Source organism: Acanthochromis polyacanthus, chromosome 18, assembly GCF_021347895.1.
Source record: "Acanthochromis polyacanthus isolate Apoly-LR-REF ecotype Palm Island chromosome 18, KAUST_Apoly_ChrSc, whole genome shotgun sequence".
In the NCBI taxonomy this organism is placed as follows: domain Eukaryota; kingdom Metazoa; phylum Chordata; class Actinopteri; family Pomacentridae; genus Acanthochromis; species Acanthochromis polyacanthus.
In genome coordinates this window covers 12,084,685-12,105,892 of record NC_067130.1, presented here as the reverse complement: position 1 = coordinate 12,105,892, position 21,208 = coordinate 12,084,685, and the positions used below count along the sequence as shown (strand labels likewise).

Sequence of the window (21,208 nt, the reverse complement as noted above, 5' to 3'; positions counted from 1 at the left end):
TAATTACTATACTGAGAACATACCCATCTGAACATGTTTGAAAAACATAAAATATTTTTTTTTTGCAAAAATCATGCTTATAGATACACACCTAAAGCTTGGACATAAGGTGATACAAAAAAAAACTTTAGCCCTCACCAGATAGATGTAACAAGTGAGTGAAGGGTGCAGCAGTTCAAGATGCCATGAGAACAGCAGTTTCTACATTGAAACTTGTTTCTGTCTTTTCTCAGGATCTCTCTGTCACGTGGAGGACCAGAGTTCTCGAGTCACAGCTCTCTGCTGGGCTCAGACCTTCAGCTTGTGGGTGCTGGACCAGCCAGCAGCCTGTAAGAACAGACCTGCTGAGAGCCTGCTGGTGGGACGGCTGGATGGCACCCTCTGCTGGCTGCAGGTCACCATGCAGGAAGTAGAGCTGCTGGTGAAGAGCACTGAACTCACCCACTGCCAAAGGAAAGAGGGTGAGGAGAATATTACATACACGGTTTAAAAACACAACAGTTTAGCTAAAGCAAATGTAATGTTTTTGTCTAACAAATTATTAGATATAAATACTGAATATGGACGTTGTCACATTTTTGCATTTGGATGGTTAAAATGAAGCTAGAGTCAATAAGGGATTAGCTTAGCTTAGCATACACTCTGGAAGCAGTGTGAACCAGCCCCTTGGCTCTGCTTCCTGCCTTCTTGCTGAGCTAAACTGTATTCCTACTAAGTCTAACTTCTTATTTACCAAACACATAGGACAAAGATACCCACTGTCTCAGTTAACACGCATCAAAAAAATTATTTCCCTAAGCGAACCATCCTCTTTGATCTTGAATAGCCCCCCAGTGCGCTGCCTGGCACAGTGAAGACAAGCCTTTTGCAGTGGGATATCCCAGTGGGAAGATCCTGTTGGCCACAACTGAGACCTATGAGAATGAGCAGCCTGTGGTGTTGTCTCTCTTTCAGGTTTGTCATCCACACTCACAACTGCAGTATGGAAAGCACTAAAAAAAGACACACAACTGTATGCACTTCACTTCAAATTAAGTCTACATATTCTGATACTAAATGTTTTGTTTTGAATTGTAGAATCATTTGTCATATTTATTATCTACATGGAATAATTTTCCTTACATTTTTTTAAATTTACTAACTGCGCAACTCTCCTTCCCTTCCCTCCATAGGACAATGTGAACTCCATAAAATGGGACCCCACAGGACACTTGCTGCTCTGTTTGGGGAGGTCAGAGGTGGTGAAGATACTGGGACGCTCGGGGGGCACCTGGGTGACTCTCCACTCTCTGTTCCACACCAGCACTGTTAATATCGCTGAGTGGTGCCCACTCGCTGGCAGAGCACCCGATCCCAGGCTCATGATGGCTGTGTGAGTTTAATTAATTCCTCCTGCAGTCTTTCTCTCAATATTCTGCTTCTTTTTTGAAACTACAAATAGAGATTAAAAAAATATAACAACAAAGAAAAATATATTAGTCTTAATGAAATTCCTGGAATATCTGGTAATACTTGCATGTAGAATTATTGTTGTCTGGACTTGAAAGCAGTTTTTTTGCTATTATTTTTTGGGCTTTTTGACTTTATAGGACAGGAGGGAGAGAGACAGGAAATGTGGGCAGAAGAGTGGGGAAAACATCAACTTGAAAACAGTTCGATAAACTAACATTAAATTCTTTATTCACATGTTTTACTTTATTCTTCTACAGAGGTTGCCAGAATGGCTCTGTGCATGTGTGGACACTACCACAGGGGGGAACCATTGTGTCATTGCCCAACATGATAAACAGCTCCACCAGCCAGGATAAAACCACAGAGGTCAAGGTCAGTTTAGATCTGCTTGCTGCTCACCAAAAATTTGAACACTTTGTTTCACTAAATGTTTACTTAATATCAGGCATGTGTGCCAGATTTTCATAGAACTGATTTTAGCTCATGAAATCAGCTGCTTCCTCTTAATTTTCCAGCAGGACAGTGCAAGATGTGCATTTGTACTTCACGGCCACATTACAGCAGTGAAGTCCCTTTCATTTTGCTCCAGTGGACTGGCACTGGTTTCTGGAGGGATAGGAGGGCTGCTCAACGTCTGGTCCCTACAGGTCAGAAATAAGATTTATTGCTGCTTACACTTCTTTACGTGAAGCCAGTGCACACGCCGTTGAAGCTCTTACCAGTCCACACTATGGAGGCAGTTCCTAGTACTTTTCTACTATAGCAGAAGTCAGCTCTATTTCAGATTTTAATCATGCTGCTTCTTTTTTTCTCTCTCAGGATGGTTCAGTGTTACAGACTGTTACAGGTTTGGGTTCAGTTGTCAGCACCACCTGGATACCCAATTTGGGCATCGCCGCCTGCTTTGGGAGGTCAAAGGTAATTTTGAACACAATTTCCATCAAAACTTGAGACAGTCAGAATATCCCAATGCTCGTCTGCTCTAGTGTTCATTTCTAGGAGTATTGTTTTTTCTTGTGTCATTCACAGTGCTGCTTTATTAAGATTAAGAAGCTTTCCTGTCATTTCTCAGGATGTTTTGCTGATCTGCTGCACCCCAGATTGGATCAGTCAGAATCACGTGCTCGCTTCCTGCCGAATGGTCCTCAGAAGCCAAAACATCTTGGGTCTGAATCGGGCACCTTGTTTGGCTGTCTTTCTGGAAAGGCTGCCCTTGCTGTTGCAGGAGCAGTACAGCTATGAGCGGGTCATTACTGAAACAACATTTCAAGGTTGTTTTCCAGCTGTTGTCTGGTCATTAGCTGAGACATGACTTCTGAATGCCTTCTCTTGATACAGACCCATGTGGCAGCCGGTGACCAGCTTGTCCACAGTGCCTTCCTGCAGAGTCTGGCCTCCTTGGCTGTCGGTTTGTCCTTAGAGAAACACCTGTGCTGTTTCCCACGCCCCCCACACCACAGCTGTCCTGATGCTCACTCCTGCCCGTCAGAGTGGTGCTGGCTGATCACTTATGCCACCACTGTCCGCAGTGCTGAGGCTATTTCCAGCGGTACTGCCTTCCCAGACTCCTTCATTGTTTCCGAGTTTCAGGAGGTGCTGGACACGGAAATCTCCAAAGCACTGGTGAGTGGAGACAGTCTGCTTTGTGTTATTGCTGCTATCATACTGCAGGAATACGGCAGAGTTCTAACTTGTAATTTATCTTTTAGGACAATAGTAAGTGGAGCTTCAGGATGGATGAACAGCTGATGGCGTGGGCCACCAGCAGACCTGAGGTAATAGTTTAACCATCCTGATCTTTTAAGAAGCATTTTCCAAGCAAAAGCTAAGCACACACCTTGATAGCAACCAGATCCTAAATACACTAATTTCCTTATGACCTGTACTTCTCAGGACTGGCAACAAGGAGGAAAAAGTCTGGTGTACTTATGGGGGAACGGTCGTTATGGACAGTTGGCAGGAATGGGATCCAACCTTATGATGCCTACACTGGCACCGTCTCTGTTACAGACACAACAGGTAACCACTTTCTAACCCAGGACACAGACTTTGTTCTTAATTGCTACTGTTTTCTAATGATTCTTTACTTTTGTGTATGTTTTCATGGTCATCCAGGTTGTGTGCGGTCAGAACTGTACCTTTCTGCTCCAGTCCAATGGGACTGTACTGGCCGTAGGAGAAGGACAGTATGGCAGACTGGGCCAGGGGAATTCTGATGATCTCTATGTCCCCACTATTATCTCTGCTTTTCAAGGTACAGGTAGCCTCATTTTGGTTGTTGTCTAAAGCAACATTTATTCCACAGCAGAAAGGCAGAACAACAATTATCACTGTCGTACTCAAATTTGATATAAGAGCCTATATTTAGGCATAGTTGTTAATTTCTCCTAAATCTGATCTCTCTGAGTTGAACCTAATTGACTCTTATGTGTGGACAGGGTATGTGGTGACACAGCTGGTGACATCCTGCGGGTCAGATGGACACTCGATGGCTCTGACTGAGACTGGAGAGGTGTTCAGTTGGGGAGATGGAGATTTCGGGAAACTGGGCCATGGCAACAGTGAAAGACAGAGGAGACCGAAACAGATCGAGGCCTTACAAGGAGAAGAAGTCATTCAGGTAGAGGCAAATTTAGTGCTCAGGGTTGTCATGGTGTGATGTTCTAAGTCTTCAGAAATTTATATTGCACAGTTAATGATAGATTTTTTTTTTTATTACATAAAGGAGTCACAGTTTTTATTTCCAAGGGAGCATTCTCCTAAATGTAAAGTGACAATCTAGTCTTGTTTTTTTCAGGCTTTGCTTCTTCAACACAGTATATTAATATGTTGACTTCAAATGGAATTCGTTCGCTTATGCTTATGATAAGGAAATGTCTGGTGATCGGCATGTACGAGTTACCGAGGCTAATTCAGAAAATGAGATTATTGGGAATATAATCTTTTCTTTAGACATAAAATAACCAAGAAAAACTGTATACAACTAGCACTACAATATATTACTTAACCATCCACTGAAAGATGATCTTAAATGACCTCTGCAGACCTGCCAACCTGTACGCATTTTGCGTAGCAGGTACGCAATTTGACATCAAAATACGCTGGTACGCTCCGCCTCATTAAACTACTCAAAAAGCTGCAGACATCTGTGAGTGCTGTTAGAAATATGGACGTGCAATACTCATGCCTGACAACATGATGCAGCAGTGTAGTGGTGCAATTTCAACCAATCATCATAGAGTAGCGGAAAATAACGAGTCTGTCGAAGCCTTGTTGGCCCGCTCTCTCCTGTCCTCTGCCTCCCTCCGCCTCTCTCCCCGTTCCCTGTGCCCCCACCCGCAGCAGCTGGCAGTTAAAACGCTAAAATGGTGTGTGTGTGTGTACATGCGTGAGTGTACGTGTGTGTCTTTTGGCAAATATGTACTGATAATAACGTTACTTTCACGTTGAAAATACGATGTCATATCAGGGAAATAAGCACCGAGAGTTTTATTTCCTATCAGCGCGAGCTGTGTGTGTGTGTGCACGCGCGCGTGCGTGTTTGCGCGTGCGTGTGTGAGATTAAGTGGTACGCAAAATATTTCGCCAAGGTTGGCAGGTCTACCTCTGTCATTTCTTATCAACAAGCACATCACAACTGGTGATTTAGAACTTTTGAATAATTTCACTTAAGAGGTTGTGAATGCAACAAGAGGAGGATGTTAGTATGGATTCTTCTCATGAACACAACCTGATTTGAAGGCAGAAATATGTTCAACATCAATATAAAGGTGCCTATAAGTAATTTTTTTGTTTACCGTGCCCTTCTTGAGAAGGTTTAGCTTTCCTCAGGTTAGTTCTTTGAAAAAATAACTGTTCCTTTTACTCTTTGGTTCCTATGTTTTTCATCATCATCCTCAAGAGATATACAACCTAGACAATAGGAATAATAATGTTTTAAGAAGCAAACACCACACTTAAAGATGTAGGCACATCTCTCTAACACTGCACTGTTTGCTTCATCTTCCCAGCTTGCTTGTGGTTTCCGGCACTCTGCTGTGGTTACAGCAGATGGGAAATTGTTCACCTTCGGCAGTGGTGAATCTGGTCGTCTGGGCCAAAGGTCAACATCCAACAAGATGCTGCCTGAAAGGGTGGCTGCACTGGAGGGATATCATGTTGGACAGGTTAGAAATACAAGCTCTTGCTTTAAATTCACATGGTCAAAGAGCCTCCATGCTGCTAAATGAAAACTAAATAATCAAAGCTAACTTGGTTACATTTCTCAGGTGTCATGTGGTCTGAACCACACGTTAGTGCTGTCTCTTGATGGGATGGTTGTGTGGGCATTTGGAGATGGGGATTATGGCAAACTGGGAACAGGTTCCTCAACAGCAAAATACTACCCACAGGTAAGTTCATACTGACAAAGACTCACATTTAGGGAACCTTAAAAGACTGAACAGTGTGATTGCTTCCCTCTATGATGTAATACCAGAGACATCACCTGATTTATACTCGGTGCTTAACTTCATTGTTTCTTATTAAGTTATCATTTTAGAGCTGCTACTTCATTGTGCTGTAGATGAAATATTGTCTGTGGTTATTCATATTTTTAGAAAGTGGAGCAGCTTTGCAACAAGGGAATAAAGAAGGTCAGTTGTGGAACTCAGTTCTCTGTGGCCTTGGCCTGTGACGGACACGTTTACACGTTTGGACAAGGTACAGTTTGTTGTGAAAGTCGACTGCATTGTGGAAAGCATGATATGCATTATTAGATTAAATATTGTCAATATACTGCATTTAAATTCTTTAAACTGTAACTGACATCGTACCGGGGTTTGTGATTAGTTCTGCTAATGTATTGCGCAACATTTGATTGGAAATAGTTAAATCCAAAAATTAATCCAGTTGTTTTATACATATAAAAAAGTATGACATATTTTGGCCTGGTGTTGCTTTGGTGTCCATTACTGTCAATATAATGCATTTTGTTTTTGATACTAACTCAAGACACTTGGTATTTAGATTCAATATGTTTAGATCATTAGAAATTCAAAAATAATGTGTCTTTTGGTCAATAGACACCGTGTGTTATGATGACAAGCACAATTTCTGAACTGTGCTAGTTAGTTTGGATGTTACTTTGACAAAATTTAACAAACTACTTGACAAAATTTTAAAAAGTGCCAATTGCAGGGTGCCCAGATAGCTCAACTGGTTTAACAGGCGACACGTGAACAGGGGCCACAGTCCCCGACAAAGTGGCTTGGATTCGATTCCAGCTCAGGGCCCTTTGCTGCATGTCTTCTCCCTACTTTCATATCTGCCTCTCGACTATGTCTATCTAATAAAGCCAACAAAAGGTCTAAAAAAAACCAAAACTGTCAACTGTATATTTTATTGCATTGTGTTTTTTTTAACTTTCTTGTCCTTCAGAGCGTCTCATTGGCTTACCAGACTCCATGCTGAAGAACAGATCCTGCCCTCAGGTGGTGCCGTCTCTGGAAGGGCTGTTTGTAGAAGACATCGCTGTGGGCTGTGAACATGTGCTCGCTCTGTCCTCCACTGGAGACGTCTACGCCTGGGGCTGCAACAGTGAGGGACAGGTAAAGAAGCATGCTCTATTGGATGATGACACACTCAGGCAATGTGAAGTTTGTTTTCATTGCACATGAGAAACACTCTTTGTTGTGTGTCGTGTGTGCGCTCCAGCTCGGCCTTGGACACTCCAACCCTGTGAAGGAGCCCACGCTCATAACAGCCCTCCAGGGGAAAAACATCAGACAGATCTCTGCTGGCCGCTGCCACAGTTCAGCGTGGACGACCCCCTCTACCTCAATGAAAAACTCAGGTACACACACCCCTACAGCACCTGTACACACACAGATACTCCTTACAAATATGATCCATGAAACAGAATCCACCTGGGACTCCATATGTTGCCTTCATCTGCAGGTGGCTCTGGAAATTTCCTGCTCGGCCTTCCCCAGTCAGTCCCTCCTCAGTACAACACTCTGAAAGACTGCAGTCCTGATGTCCTCAGCATGCGCCTCAGGGTCCTCCACCACTTTTCTGATCTCATGTACAAATCCTGGAGGCTGCTCAATCTGGACACCAAGAATCCGGTATCTTTAATCTCATTTCTTACCTTTTAATATATTAAAAGAAAAATGTTTGGGGAATAAAATGAATTCCTGCTATTAATCATGCACCTGCTGCTCTTTGCTTCACAGGTTTTTTTTCATTGTGATGCCCCATTCACGTCCTCCTCTTTTATCTCCTTTCATTCCTTCCCTCCAGGTGTCCACCTCACGCTATAGTTCAGGGACGACAGCCATCATCCGGGGCGAGCTCAGAGGCCTTCTGTCACCCAAGGTCAACACTCTGCCTCTGGTCCGCTCAATTGGCAGAACAATGACCCAGGGCAAAACATATGGCCCACAGATCACTGTGAAAAGGATTTCCACAAGGTAAGGAAGACCATCATATTCAGTTAACTGGCAAGATCTGAATGCCTGCAGGGTTCAGCTGGTGGAAGAACAGGAGGTGTTATTTGACACCTTGCTTGTTTTGCTTTCAATATTTATTAAAACTCTCCTTTGAATGCACCCATCTGTTTGTTCTACAACTGTTGCTGTAGTCTGTGTCCATCAAAAAATGTCCATCTCCTCCCATATACTCCCACAGAGGACGCTCGAGCAAACCCATCTTTGTGCAGATCGCGAAGCAGGTGGTGAGCCTGAATCCTCTGGAGCTGCGGCTGCCATCACGAGCCTGGAAGGTCAAGCTGGTTGGAGAGGGAGCAGACGATGCCGGAGGAGTGTTTGATGATACCATCACTGAGATGTGCCAGGTAAGATGAAAACCACACAAGTCGAGGAGCATCAGAGACGGCTAATACTGGAACACACTCCGGTTTATGTAAACTGACAAATTGTGATGTGTTTTCACTAGGAGCTGCAGTCTGGTGTTGTGGATCTTCTGATTCATACTCCCAACTGCTTTGCAGACGTGGGCAGTAACACTGACAGGTGCACACTTTTTAGTTGTTTTTTTTTCTTTTTAATTGCTTAACAGAACATGCATTTGTCAAAGATGACCTTTACCTTCTGCATTGACTTCAAACCCTCACAGGTTCTTGCTGAATCCAGCAGCACACTCAGAAGAACACATGGTCCAGTTTCGCTTCTTGGGGATCCTCATGGCAGTGGCCATCCGTACCAAGAAACCTCTGGACTTACATCTGGCTCCTTGGGTGTGGAAACAGCTTTGCTCGATGCCACTGGGAGGACGAGACCTTGAGGAGGTGGACCTGCTCACGTACCGCACCCTTCAAGGCATCCTTCACCTTGAAAACAGTGGAATCACAGAGGATAATTTCCATGTGGTAAGATGCTGTGCAAACTGACTGCGGAATTAGTTAATTGAGATTTTACTGACTTTTCTTTTTCTATTTCCTATGGATGAGAATTGGACCACTGTAAAAAAAGTTCTTGGTTTTATCTATGAAATGAAACTTAAATCTCAGAATCCTGGAGAAAGACAACATTCATAATTTAAACTTTGAATAGTGACTTTACAGCTTTAGTTTTCGTTGTAGTCAGAATTCCCAGAAAGAAACAACTTTTTAATTTAACTCTTTAGTTAGAACTCAAATGATGGAGTCCTGTTCCATAATTTTTTGACACGTACTTCATTTTCTGTATTATTCCTCTGTCTTGTCTCTGTCTGAAGATGATTCCACTGGATTCATTCATTGCCCACAGTGCAGATGGAAGGCTGGTACCTGTAGTTCCTGGAGGTCAGAACATCTCCCTTACCTTTGCTAACCGCACTGAATATGTGGACCGAGCCCTCGACTACAGACTGCATGAAATGGATTCACAGGTTTGAAGGGTTAATTGTTGAAGAACAGGTTGGGTGTGTTCAGCAAGTCTGACCGTCAAGTGACAGCATGTACACAAGCAATTACATCTGAAAGCTTATGAGGCTTGATCAGAAAGTTATGAGAGGTTAGGAGTCAGGATGACACATGACACCATGCCGTCAACAATGGAACCTGTTACACACATTTTCTATATTCTACGTTAAGCTTCTTGTGAAATTAGCACAATAGTCTCTTTAACTGTGTCTGCTGATGTACAAAGTTTACTTCAGAATAAATCTTAACTGAAAACAAGCTATTTTTTTTAACCTAAATTTAGAGCATCTTCTAGAGGTAAAATATAAATGAATGTGTTTGTAAACCAGCTCACTGAGTGAACATCTGCTATAGGTAGACACTACAATCTATCAGTCTTACCTAAATGCTTAACATTTACTTAATTTTTTTACTTAAATAGTTGTGCAGCCCTCGTTTGACCCTTTTAATACCCAATTATAGAGAGAAAATCAAATATATTTTCTTCATCATCCATGCCATTGCACTAGCAAGTTTTTTAATGGCCGCTATGCAAACTACACACTGCAGTCAGGGACTTCTCAGAGACTTTTCAACCACATAACTGATTTCTTTCGCACAAAAAACAATAAAACCAGGGAAAAAAAGTGAAATACACGTCTTCCCGAACCAAATTTATGTGATTACTAAATGGATTACATAATACTGAAGGTAGTTCGTTTTTGCACTGCTAGAAATCTTAAATATTTAAAACTCTGATCGAATAAGGCTCTGAGGTGTCAGGATGACAGTTGAAAGTGGTGTGAACATTCATGTACTTTCAACAGGCCTGGCTCACATAGGCCATATTATTAAGTGTACAAGCAGAGTTTGTTGTGTATTTCCTCTCTGCTGCACACAGACATGAAACCCTGGCTCCATTTTAAACACCCAGTGTTGCCCACCAGCTTCCATTAGAACTCACCAGACAGCCTGTTTGTTGTTTGTGTTGTTGTCTCGTCCTCAGAAGTATCAAAGCTGACGTTGTTCTGTTATGTGCAGGTGGCAGCAGTCAGAGAGGGCATGTCCACCATCATCCCCGTGCCCCTCCTCTCCCTGCTGACAGCGCTGCAGCTGGAGCAGCTGGTCTGCGGCCTGCCAGAGGTCTCCGTGGAGATGTTAAAGAAGCTGGTGCGTTACCGTGACATCACCGAGAGCCACCAGCTTATTGGCTGGTTTTGGCAGAGCTTGGAGGAGTTCACCAATGAGGAGCGGGTGCTGTTCCTGCGTTTCGTCTCCGGCAGGTCTAGGCTGCCCTCCAACCCAGCTGACATTACGCAGAAGTTCCAGATCATCAAGGTGGACAGGGTAAGGTCATCACAATGAGGTAACAGTGTAGTTACATAAACAAATGGTGTAATAGTAACAGGAGGACCTTGTAGGTGGAATACTTCCTGAAAACAACCTTTTAGGTCAACATTCAGAGATTTCAGGTGGAATATTCCTTTAAACCAACCAAATTTCATGTTTTGATCATTATCAAGTGAGAAACCTCAATCCAGACTCCTCATAATGACGTTTGAGATTTGTGCTGCTGTTATTTGTTTAGTCCAGACTAAATGACAGAAATCCGCAACTGCAATTTTATTTCAGGACTGTTATTAAATGTCAAAACAATCCATGTGACTCTAAAAACTCAACAGCTTTACAAACTCTAAGACTAAACTCTCCACAAGGATCCAAAATAACTTGGACTTCTACATGAGAGCTTTAATTATTCTTCATTTACTTCCTGAAAAGTTTGGTCAATAAAAAAGACAAAAACTAATATTTTCAGCTGAACTAAAAACAGACTGTGATTTGTCAATGCACCGCTCCTCTCCAGCCCACCAACGGACTCCCCACTGCTCAGACCTGCTTCTTCCTGCTTCGCCTGCCGCCATACACGAGCCAGGCCATCCTCGCCGAGCGTCTGCGTTACTCCATTCACAACTGCCCCTCCATCGACATGGACAACTACATGCTGACCCACAACACCGACCCGGCAGACAGCTCCGACACCGAGGACTGAAGCAGAGACCCGCAGACAACAGGGTGATGAATGTATCTTCTCCGATGCCATGCACATTATGCACTGAACACAGATTTTTATTCGCCAAACTTGTATGGTAGCGTACTGTTTATATGTTGTTTGATTTAAAGAAAACTATGTGTAGTTTTGATTTTCCAACTGTGCAAGGTGTTGTAATTATTGCAGTGCTTACTCTGAATCAAAACTACTACAGGGAAAAGAATAAGATTTTTAAAAATATAGGTGAAGAAGCCACAACAAAAGGAGTTAATGTGCCTGTTTGTTTTGAAAATATGTAAGAATTTAAGGATCTATCCCACATACTGTAGGCAGTATTATTGTAAAATAAAGAGTGTTTAAATAAGGACTTTGGTGTTATGGTTGAAATCTGTGCATCCAAATGTTAATTAGATTTTTCTCCTACAGATAGTTTACCCCCCACCCCAAAAAAAAAAAAAAAAATATATATATATATATCTGAATATAGTGTACAGTGCAGAAATGAGTGTATGTAGATGCCATTCAAGGTGTGTTAAAGTAAGTAGATATATCCCTGAATTATGGGCCAGCTCGCAAGTAACACTTCCAATGATAACTGACAGAAGACTATGCTAAAAATAAGATTAAATGTGTTTTATTAATTATCAGTTTGGATGCTCTGATTAGCACGAACAGGACACTTAAACAGGATCAAAGCAGAACATTGTCCGTCACCAGTAAGATCTTTCTGAGCTCTAAGAAATAGCCTATATTTAGAACAGAAATCTGACTGGAAGCATAATTTCTGGTCGACTTTCTCTAAATCTGATGCTGAAAATTAAAACTTTAAACAATGATCAGGAATCAAAGTGTCCAGTTGGGGTTAGAAAAGCTTTGATATGTGGGTTGCTTTGCCGATAACGGTGCAAGTGCCAAAACAACAAAACATTTCATTTCTTGATCTTATTCAAGTAAGAATCACATAGGATTACTGAAAATGATGTGTTTTTTCTTTTCATTAAGGAACATATAAATGTAGCTTTAGTCATTGCATTATTTTATGTGCACTGAAACAAGCAGGGACATTTTATTGGGTATTAAGATGGCTTTGATATCAAGTAGTTTTACAGTTTTTACAACAACTGAGAGTCTAGACACGCTGGTGCCTTAATCACAGCAGTGCTTCAACTAAATGCCAGTCATGAGGTTTGAATTTTAGTGTTCAACAGACAAACACTTAACATTATAGTTAATCTTGTTAGTCTGCAGACATCTGGCAATCAGGAATAGGAAGGAACTTCATTAGCTTTGCAGGTCTTTAATCACAGAGCAACTGATGGACAGAAGCTTTGATCTGAAGGTGGCTACTGGAAACACTGTCAGAAAAAAACATCATTTTAACCCTCATGTCGTCCTGCGGGTCAAAATTGACCCGTTTTACAGTTTGAAACTGTGGAGGAAAAACAAGACATTTTCACAGTGAAACTTGTGGACATTTCAGCATTTTTTGGGAAATCTTTGAACATTTTTGGTGGAAAAAAAAAGAAATGTTATAAATGTTTCTTAGGAACATTGACAAAAAAAAAAATCAACCAAAATCCAGCAACTGTTCTTAAAGAAAATATTAGACGTTTTACTGATATATATGTAATCATTTTAGGATTTTTTTGGGAAGATTTTTACTTGGTAACTCGAAAATATTTACAAGAATTGTCTTGCTTGGGATTTTTTTTTAAAGTAAAACTTTTAAGGGAAACTTAAGGATTTGTTGGAATTTTCTTCCTGAAGGTTTTGCAAATTTTCAGAAATTTGGGGATTTTTTTTCAGACAAGGAAACAATATTTTTTGGTGCCCGTAAATGAGGACAAAAGGGAGTTAATGTACGTTTGTAGTATTTTTCTAACATTAGAGATCCAAAAATAACATGCAAAGTCCATAAGGTGTGTGTGGGTTGAGTTTATTTTGATCCACTGTGGCCGGGCAACACAAACAACCTCACAACGTGATTGGAATTATGTGACATGTTTTCACTTCAGAAGATGAACAATATTGCAAGATTCATTAATACACAGAGATAATGTCTGCAAGGGATCATACTTGGTAACTTTCACACATATTAAATATGGTGCTTTCCTACCTCTCAGTGAGGTCGGGAACCATGTGGTTTTCACTCAGCCAATCAGTGAAGATCACCCTACGTTACAGCACACTATGTCGTGGCATTTGACCAATCAGCAGAGCTCTCAATAATCTTCCACAGTGAGCAGATGTTCTTGTGTTGCAGGTCCATGGTCCAAACATGGCCATCGAACAGGACGGGGGGGTCTGGCACCGTCTACTTCCTAGAGCAGCACCTTTTTGCATTCTTCATATGGGAAGGAAATAAAGTAACGTTGGTTTAGCACGTCGATCAAAGGCCTGTAGGTGTAAAGCAGGAAGCCCTCCACAATGAGGATGTGAGTCTCCTCCTCCTCCTTGTGGTCAGACTTCAGGACGATCTCTCTGTCCAGGGTGTTATTAACGCCATGAGACTTCTCAAACTTCACCGGGTTCTCCAGCCACGCGAAGATCGTACTCATCATGGCGTCCATGTCCAGAGCAGTGATGACATCATACTGCTAAAGCCATCTTTACCAACTTCAGTCTGATCTTGGGGCTTGAAGAATTCATCCTGATGGACCACACAGCAGTTGGGCAGGTTCTTGATCAGGTGGTTGGTGAGGGTGGTTTTCCCTCCATTGGTTACGCCGCCGATGCCGATGATGTACTTCATGTTCTCGAATTGGTCAACTCGTCGTCCCTTTGACATTGTAGTTTCCAAGTGACCACATGGGTGGAGCCGAGGTGGAGTCAAGGCAGAGAGTAGGAGGGGAGGTGGGTGACAGCCTCCCCCCTCTACCCCCCACTACTCCCCCACCGCCCACCACACCTTCCCCCGCCCGACGAGTTTTTCGAAAATCCGAGTCTCCATGGGTTTCTCGAGTTTCTGGTGTTTCCACAAGGTCAGACGCAGAATAAGTTGTCATGAGGAGGTGTTGAAGTTGGCGAGGATGGAGTAACTTTTTACAGCGACTAGAAGGACGATGACTACATCATGAATGTAAATCAGGTCTTTAACCAGCATCTCTAAAATCCATGGAATCGGCTCCAGAGAAATGAAGGGAGGTCAACTTTTATCAACCTCCATCCAGACGTTCAACTTGATATCTTTACTTGAGATTTTTAGCACCACAAACCTTTAGTATCACACTTTATCATTTATTAGGACGTTAATGGAATCCACCAGCAGATTTAGGTTTTGTTGACAAACTTTATTCTTGTCGTCGAGGGACTGCAGGATTTAAAACCTTTCCTTCTATTTGACCTCATGTTTATTAGTTTTAGTGGAGAAAGTTATTTTAATTGTCGATTAGTCTCTTAAAAACCAAATAATAAATTGGATTAGTCAAGACGTTTAAATTTCTTACTTTGTCATATTTTAAATATGACAAAAAAATATAAAAATAAAGCGTCTAGAGACAATTTGACCTGTAATTGGCGTTATATAAATAAAATTGAATTTAAATTGTATGGATCTTGTAATGTTGGAGGAATTCAGCCATATACGTTGGAAAACACATTTTCTTTGTCCATTAATCTGTTGATTGTTTTCTCCAGTAATTCATTTCTTGTTTTGGTTTATAAAATGTCAAACCCAAATATATTCAGTTTACTGTCATAAAAACCAAACAGATTTACATTCATGATGCAGGAATCAGGCAGTTTTTTACATTTTATCTTAGTTTAGTCAGAAAGATCGTTGATAATGTGTGAATTGTTGCAGCTTGGGAGCCGTAGAAGATTTGAACATCATTGAAGGGAAATCCAACTTTTGCATGACAATGTCTAATTAAAAGACATTTATTTCCAACGTAAATGTGTGGTATTCATCCTCAGGAGCTTCTCTTCACATCGTCTTCCACCTGGACTGGTTTGGTCGGGAACATGTACAACAAACATCTGAAAAACCGCATTTTAACATCAATGAATGACACTGAAGTTTATCTCGACATAAAAGAGACTGAGTCTGGATGTGCTGCTCTGTCATTTACTCCTAAGTTTAGTGAAAGTTCAAACAAAAGAGGACAGTTCAGATAAGACTTGAGAATGAGCTGATTTTGAACAAACATCTCAGACTTTCTGAGCTTCAGCACCTCTAGAAAGATATTTTAACAACAGGCAACTCAAGAGATCCAGAAGTTGCAGAGTTCGCTTTAGCTGAGCCAAAGAACATGTGGGACGCTAACTTAGCAAACATTTCAGACTTTTCTCTGTGAATTCTGAGAAATAATTTCCTATTTAATGACAGAGCTACACATCTGAACTCAGTCTCATTAAAACAGACTCTAATTCAGTGTCATCCATCCATATTAAAGTGCAGTTACCCAAAATGTTTGTTACATGAGCTTCAACAAAACCTGTCCAGGTAGAAGGCCACTTTGACAAACAAAAGGAAGTGGAAGATTCCAAGCAGATTTATAGAAGGAGGAACCGGACTGTACTAAGTGTGGTCGAGTATAGAGGGGTGTTTTGTGGGTTTTTAGGGCTGATTATGATTATTAGTGAGACCTTTGGAGGAGATATTCATTTTTAGTAAATGACAGTATTTAAACTCTTGGAGTTAAACTTAGAAGAACACAAACTCTAACAGAAAACTTTGTTGATACGTTTTTGTTTTGTTTACAGATGTTAAGTTAAAGGAGTTTTATTCGTGAAATATAAACAATCCAATCACTCCAGAAGACAGAGTGACCACAGGTAGATAAAGGTTCAGAGCTAAAGTAGCACCATTTATAAATGTATTTATTATCGTATATCTGTAAAAAACAAACAAACTGATAATCAGTAAATAAGTCAGCCCACAATTACTACAATTCTACAATGTATGTCTCTTTCCTTTGACTTGTTATTTGTACAATATACGATATATATGATGGCGTTTTTTCATCCCAAAGGCTATACTATGATGTTTTCTCAGAGACATCCCATGCTACTCTGTTTGTTCTGGCCCTGGGCTGCTGCTCTCCTCCTCTGGTGTTTTCTGGATTGTACTCAGCTCCATGCCTTCGTCCACCCTGCCTCCGCTGACTCCTCCCACCTGCCGTCTCTGGAGCTGAAGCTGGATTGGAACAGACCAAAGTACAGTCCAATCACGATGCCAGCTGCCTCTCCAAAGGCTCCTTCATCAGGCGGCACTTCTTCTGAGGGGAAGCTGAGCTTCAGCAGAACTTTGGAGATGTGTTCCAGTGGTTGGTGGATGTGTGGGGAGATAGAGAGGGACCTTTGAATTGTTCAGAAAGGAAAACAGGGAACCCATTGGTAGTTTTAGTTTAGGGTGCTACTGCGGTGTGTTTTTGGGTTTTAGAGGTGAACAGGAAGAGTTTTTTTTTTCATATTGATGATCTTTTCTTTCTTCCTGGTTGGAATGTCCATCAATGTCAACATGAAGTTCACTTTTAGTTCTGTTTATGTATTATATTTTACTAACACCCATTTGCTTTTAACTCCCTCACATGTTGTGTTGTTGTAAACTTACTCTTTCAAATAAATACTCGTCTAACCTTCTGGTAACCAGCGTTTGGACTGTTTTTGTGTTGCTCCTCACCTACTTCAGACAGCCGGGACAGAACAACGTTTTGTGGACCAAAGGCTATACTATGATGTTTTTAGAGTGACATGCTATACTATAGGCTTTTTTAATTGACATATGACTATGAAGTTTTTTTGTTTTAGTTTTTTTTGTTGTTGTTGGTTTAGCAACATATTATAAGAATTTGAACAGTTTCAAAAATTACTATACTTTTACTTGTGCAATGAACTATTATTCTATGGCATTTTTTAGACCACATATTATACTCTGTTTTCTTTAATGACATACTCTTTTGACAATATACTGCACTATGACATTTTTTGAACCACATAATCTGTGCTTGTTTTGCCAACATGCTATACTATTATCTACAGGCCATACTATGTTATTCTTGAAAGGTATACTTTGACATTTTCTGAACTACATCCTACACTATGGCGTTATACACACAGTGCTTTGGTTACATGTTGATTTACAATCTAGAATTTTTTCTGTTTTGTATTTTGACGAGATTACCACAGACCTGACCGTGAACACTGTTGACACCCACCTGAGGGAGACGCTGCCTAAGATCTCCAGGCTGTTTGGTCGTGGTCTTTCTGCTCCAGAACATCTTCATCAGCTACGTCTTCTTTTGAAGAGGCCCTCAGATGTTGCAATCTCTGATCTTCAGGAGGAACTGCTACTTTCACTCTGTAACGAGACGGCGGTTATTTTAAAGACCCAGCTCCTGGTGGCTTTGAGTGAAAATTTAACATCCATCAAAACAGAACTGCAGACTGTTAAATCTGAGCTGCTGGTCAGCATTTCAATCATCAGTCCGACCCGGGTGCCCTAAAGCACGCTGTGGGTGAAACGGAAACTTTACTCTCCACATCACCGACGACATCATCTCACTCCAAAGCAGAGCACCTGTCTACTGAACTTTTAAAAGTGGACTATAAAGGTGAAGAATGTGAGCAGCAGAACAGATGTGATCAGAAAGAAGTCTTTCTTTTTTTTCTTTTCTTTAACCCCCCCTCCCATGCCCCCACTGTTTGTACCACCAACAGGCCAGGAACCATATATAATATCTTCATAGGCCTTGAATGTCAATATGAAATTAAGAATTTTCTAAAATGTCGCAAAATTTTTTAAAAAGTCTTATGTCCTCCAACAACACTCTAGGGTTGAAATTTTGAATTTCAAAGTATTTCAATGAGCGCCCTCCCTTTTAAACATTTCCATTTAATACTAACCACCATATGAAAGAGAAATAACACACAAAGCAACAACTTCCCTGTTTTACAAAACGAGGTCTTAATCCAGTTCCCCCGAGTCTAATGTTGTCCTGAGTCAGCACAGCTGGCCTGTCTGCAATTTGTCTGTGCTAGTGAGAGGTACGTCTGCTGTGACCTTATTACCCATCTGTTTCCCTGTGTGCTGTGTGGCCAGTAAGCCGGAATTCAACCTGCAGTCAGCAGCCCTGCAGCTGAGAGGTGGAGGACTGTTCATGAGAGGCCTGGCCAGGTATAAATATAACATCCATCTATCAAGCTAACAGGTACACAAATTTGGAAAGGCCAAGGCGGAAACAAGAATATCAGGAATTTGCATTAAAAAATGTGGTGTGGCTTAATTACACTGCATTATATATTTCTGCTTCGAAGCAGGTGTGAATGTTGTATCAAATCCTACTTTATACGCAAATGCTTTTAGACGCTGGGGTCATTCAGGGAGACGCAAGCTGTAATACAGATACATCCACTCAAATGCAACCGCAAACAACAATATCCTGGCTGGAATTACATGCTGAATGTGATCTCCGTCTGCATTTTGAATCTGATTTTGCCAAGAGGGGATTATCTTGACCTGAAAGGTACTTTCAACTCTCTGCACAAAGAACCACTTTATTTTATCCAATATTACAGCTACTTCTCCAGCACTGAGTGCATTTTTATTCAACTCACTGTGTAAAATGAGAACGAGAGGGAGAAAAAAGACTTGAACAAGCTGAAATTAATCAGAATCAAAGGGCCGTTTGCTCTTTTGATTCAGAATTTTTTTCTCATTCACACTCAACATGCAAAAGCACTGACGCAGATAGGAAACCTGTTAAACACTCATTAATACTCCATGAATCATACAAACCAACGTCTAAAAATTCAAAAAGAGGGTTGAAATATTCCTGCAGCAGCACAGCTTTTGCTCTACAGTAATTAGGAGTCGCAGATCAATAGTGTTGACATGGTGTAAGACCTGCTTTGATTTCCTTTATCACACATTATGAACATGCAGTACTGCCAAGTCCCACAGGAGGGCAGTGTGATTGTTGCGCTGAACAAGTTCAAGGGAGCACTGAGAATAAGCAGAGACCACCAGCAGCACTCACAGAGATCCTGTATAGCTGATGATGCATATCACTGTCAGCTAATCTCTGTCACAGTTTCTGCCCATCAGCTCGTTTGATCAGTGCAAATGCACGACAACATGGTGGACGACGATAAGCACGCCGTGGTCAAATTACTCCCAAACCTGAGCACCACTGTCGCATGTGGATTGGAGCGTTCCAGTTATGCCCAAATGAAAAGGGTTTTTCCTTTAGCAACAACTGCAGGTGGCCCCCAGTTTGCATCATCAAATTATTTAAAAAGAAAGAAGTGCTTGCGTGTCACCACTCTAACTAGGACATCTACATTTGTTTCAGCCCAGGTGCGATCAAAAAAAAAAAAAGAGTCTTTGCTCAGTTTCAAAGGAACCCGAGGATATCTCCCCAATTTATCCACCTTTTCCCAGCCATCAGAAATCACAGAGGCTCGGCTTTGGGAGGCAAACACTGCAGGATTTTGTGGTCAGTCCACAGGCTGCATCAAAGGGAGCGATCCTTTGTGGAAGGTTAAGGGGGTAATTTAGCACAGTGAGTGGAAGCGGCTCAGCGTTAGTGTTGTGGTAGCATTGCAACATGGATTCAGTTAGAGTGAGGAAGAGCTCTGCTTTAGTTGCACTTGCACATTGCATTAATTCGGCTCTGGGAAATATGCCTCCACATTCTGGCTGAGAGTTAGTTGGACGTAGATTCAATATGAAGCTATTGCCAGGAGGTGCTTGTATATAAAGAATGGAAGCTGAAGTAAAGAGAAATGTTTGGCACATGGTGAAATGATCTTTGCCACAGGAAGAAATCTCTGCTGGATTTCTAAATCTGTGTTGAGGGTAAGTTGCAGTGAAGAAGTTTAAACATCTCAGGATCTTGTTCAGAATTCATGTTACTGTCTAATACTGTAGTGACCAGAAGAGGCAGGAAGTTCTGTGTCGATAAACAGAGAGCGTTGTGGGGGTACAGGTAACCTGGCAATAGCCAGATTAATAATTGTGTAGTACTTGATAGTACTCCACAATATCAATCTGGGACCGCTCCATGTAAATCCGTTCGGAGGAAAGAGGCACGGATTGGACAATGCAACAGTATGTCCCGCCTCTGACAGGTTTGTTTTTAGCCAATCGCGGGATCTTCACAATGAGCAGAGCCAATTGGTAGATTAAACTCTTACCAAAACCCGTAGGTAAAAAAGCACAAACATCTTTACCATCCAGAAATGCGCAAGCGCCTCTCGTTGTTCTTCCTTCAAAGAAGCGATAGGAGATTCATCTAAAACTGACTTAATAGCAGCATCTACACGATCGTTGTCCTCCGTTGCCGTGTTTGTTTTGATCTACTGGCGCTTGGTGTCGTCTTCACACCCTAATATCCCGCCCCACACACGAATACTGCTGCGTGATTGGCCCGTGCCAACTTGGCTCTGTACGAACAGTGAATGCGGGAGCGGTGCAAGATGGTTTCTTGAGAGATTTGTGAACTCACAAATATCGCGAGAAATCAACTTGCTGGCAAGGTTAGGGGTACAGGGGCACCATGACAAAACATTCTGAGAGGATTAATGACCTCCAGTCAGTGTGTATGAATTTAATCAAGTCATAATCCCTTAAACCACCTTCTCTGTATACCAGTACATATATAAAGGCCACTTTTGGAACCTGTTATATGTCTGTTTTATCAATTTGTTTGTTTATTTGAGCCTATTTTTGGTGGACCTGGGTTGATTTGGTGGGGCATGTTGTGGAAATACTGGGTCGCTGGTAGATTTATTCCGTTGCAGTGGGGAAAGAGACCAGCTTCTCTCTCTTTCCCCAACAAAAAAAAGCAAGAATGACATGCTATTTACAACATAATTGTAAA

General features: G+C 41.5%; 1 protein-coding gene across 5 annotated transcripts in view; it reads left to right on the top strand.

Moving 5' to 3' along the window:
• Positions 1-11,751, top strand: part of LOC110962925 (probable E3 ubiquitin-protein ligase HERC1) — a 51,508-nt gene extending 39,757 nt beyond the window's left edge. For 4 of the 5 annotated variants that reach the window (XM_051938206.1, XM_022211025.2, XM_022211026.2 and 1 more), the window contains 25 exons: positions 234-461; positions 827-954; positions 1,173-1,372; positions 1,710-1,824; positions 1,968-2,099; positions 2,272-2,370; positions 2,525-2,698; positions 2,791-3,075; positions 3,162-3,227; positions 3,346-3,471; positions 3,568-3,706; positions 3,891-4,072; positions 5,463-5,618; positions 5,721-5,843; positions 6,051-6,153; positions 6,871-7,040; positions 7,147-7,285; positions 7,390-7,559; positions 7,735-7,904; positions 8,122-8,287; positions 8,389-8,465; positions 8,569-8,821; positions 9,169-9,321; positions 10,376-10,681; positions 11,199-11,751. In XM_051938206.1, coding sequence (XP_051794166.1) covers positions 234-461; positions 827-954; positions 1,173-1,372; positions 1,710-1,824; positions 1,968-2,099; positions 2,272-2,370; positions 2,525-2,698; positions 2,791-3,075; positions 3,162-3,227; positions 3,346-3,471; positions 3,568-3,706; positions 3,891-4,072; positions 5,463-5,618; positions 5,721-5,843; positions 6,051-6,153; positions 6,871-7,040; positions 7,147-7,285; positions 7,390-7,559; positions 7,735-7,904; positions 8,122-8,287; positions 8,389-8,465; positions 8,569-8,821; positions 9,169-9,321; positions 10,376-10,681; positions 11,199-11,384 — 4,046 coding nt within the window. In that variant the 3' untranslated portion in view covers positions 11,385-11,751. The remainder of the gene's footprint in view (positions 1-233; positions 462-826; positions 955-1,172; positions 1,373-1,709; positions 1,825-1,967; positions 2,100-2,271; positions 2,371-2,524; positions 2,699-2,790; positions 3,076-3,161; positions 3,228-3,345; positions 3,472-3,567; positions 3,707-3,890; positions 4,073-5,462; positions 5,619-5,720; positions 5,844-6,050; positions 6,154-6,870; positions 7,041-7,146; positions 7,286-7,389; positions 7,560-7,734; positions 7,905-8,121; positions 8,288-8,388; positions 8,466-8,568; positions 8,822-9,168; positions 9,322-10,375; positions 10,682-11,198) is intronic. The other variant, XM_022211024.2, reaches the window with a different exon arrangement.
• Positions 11,752-21,208: the final 9,457 nt, after the last annotated feature.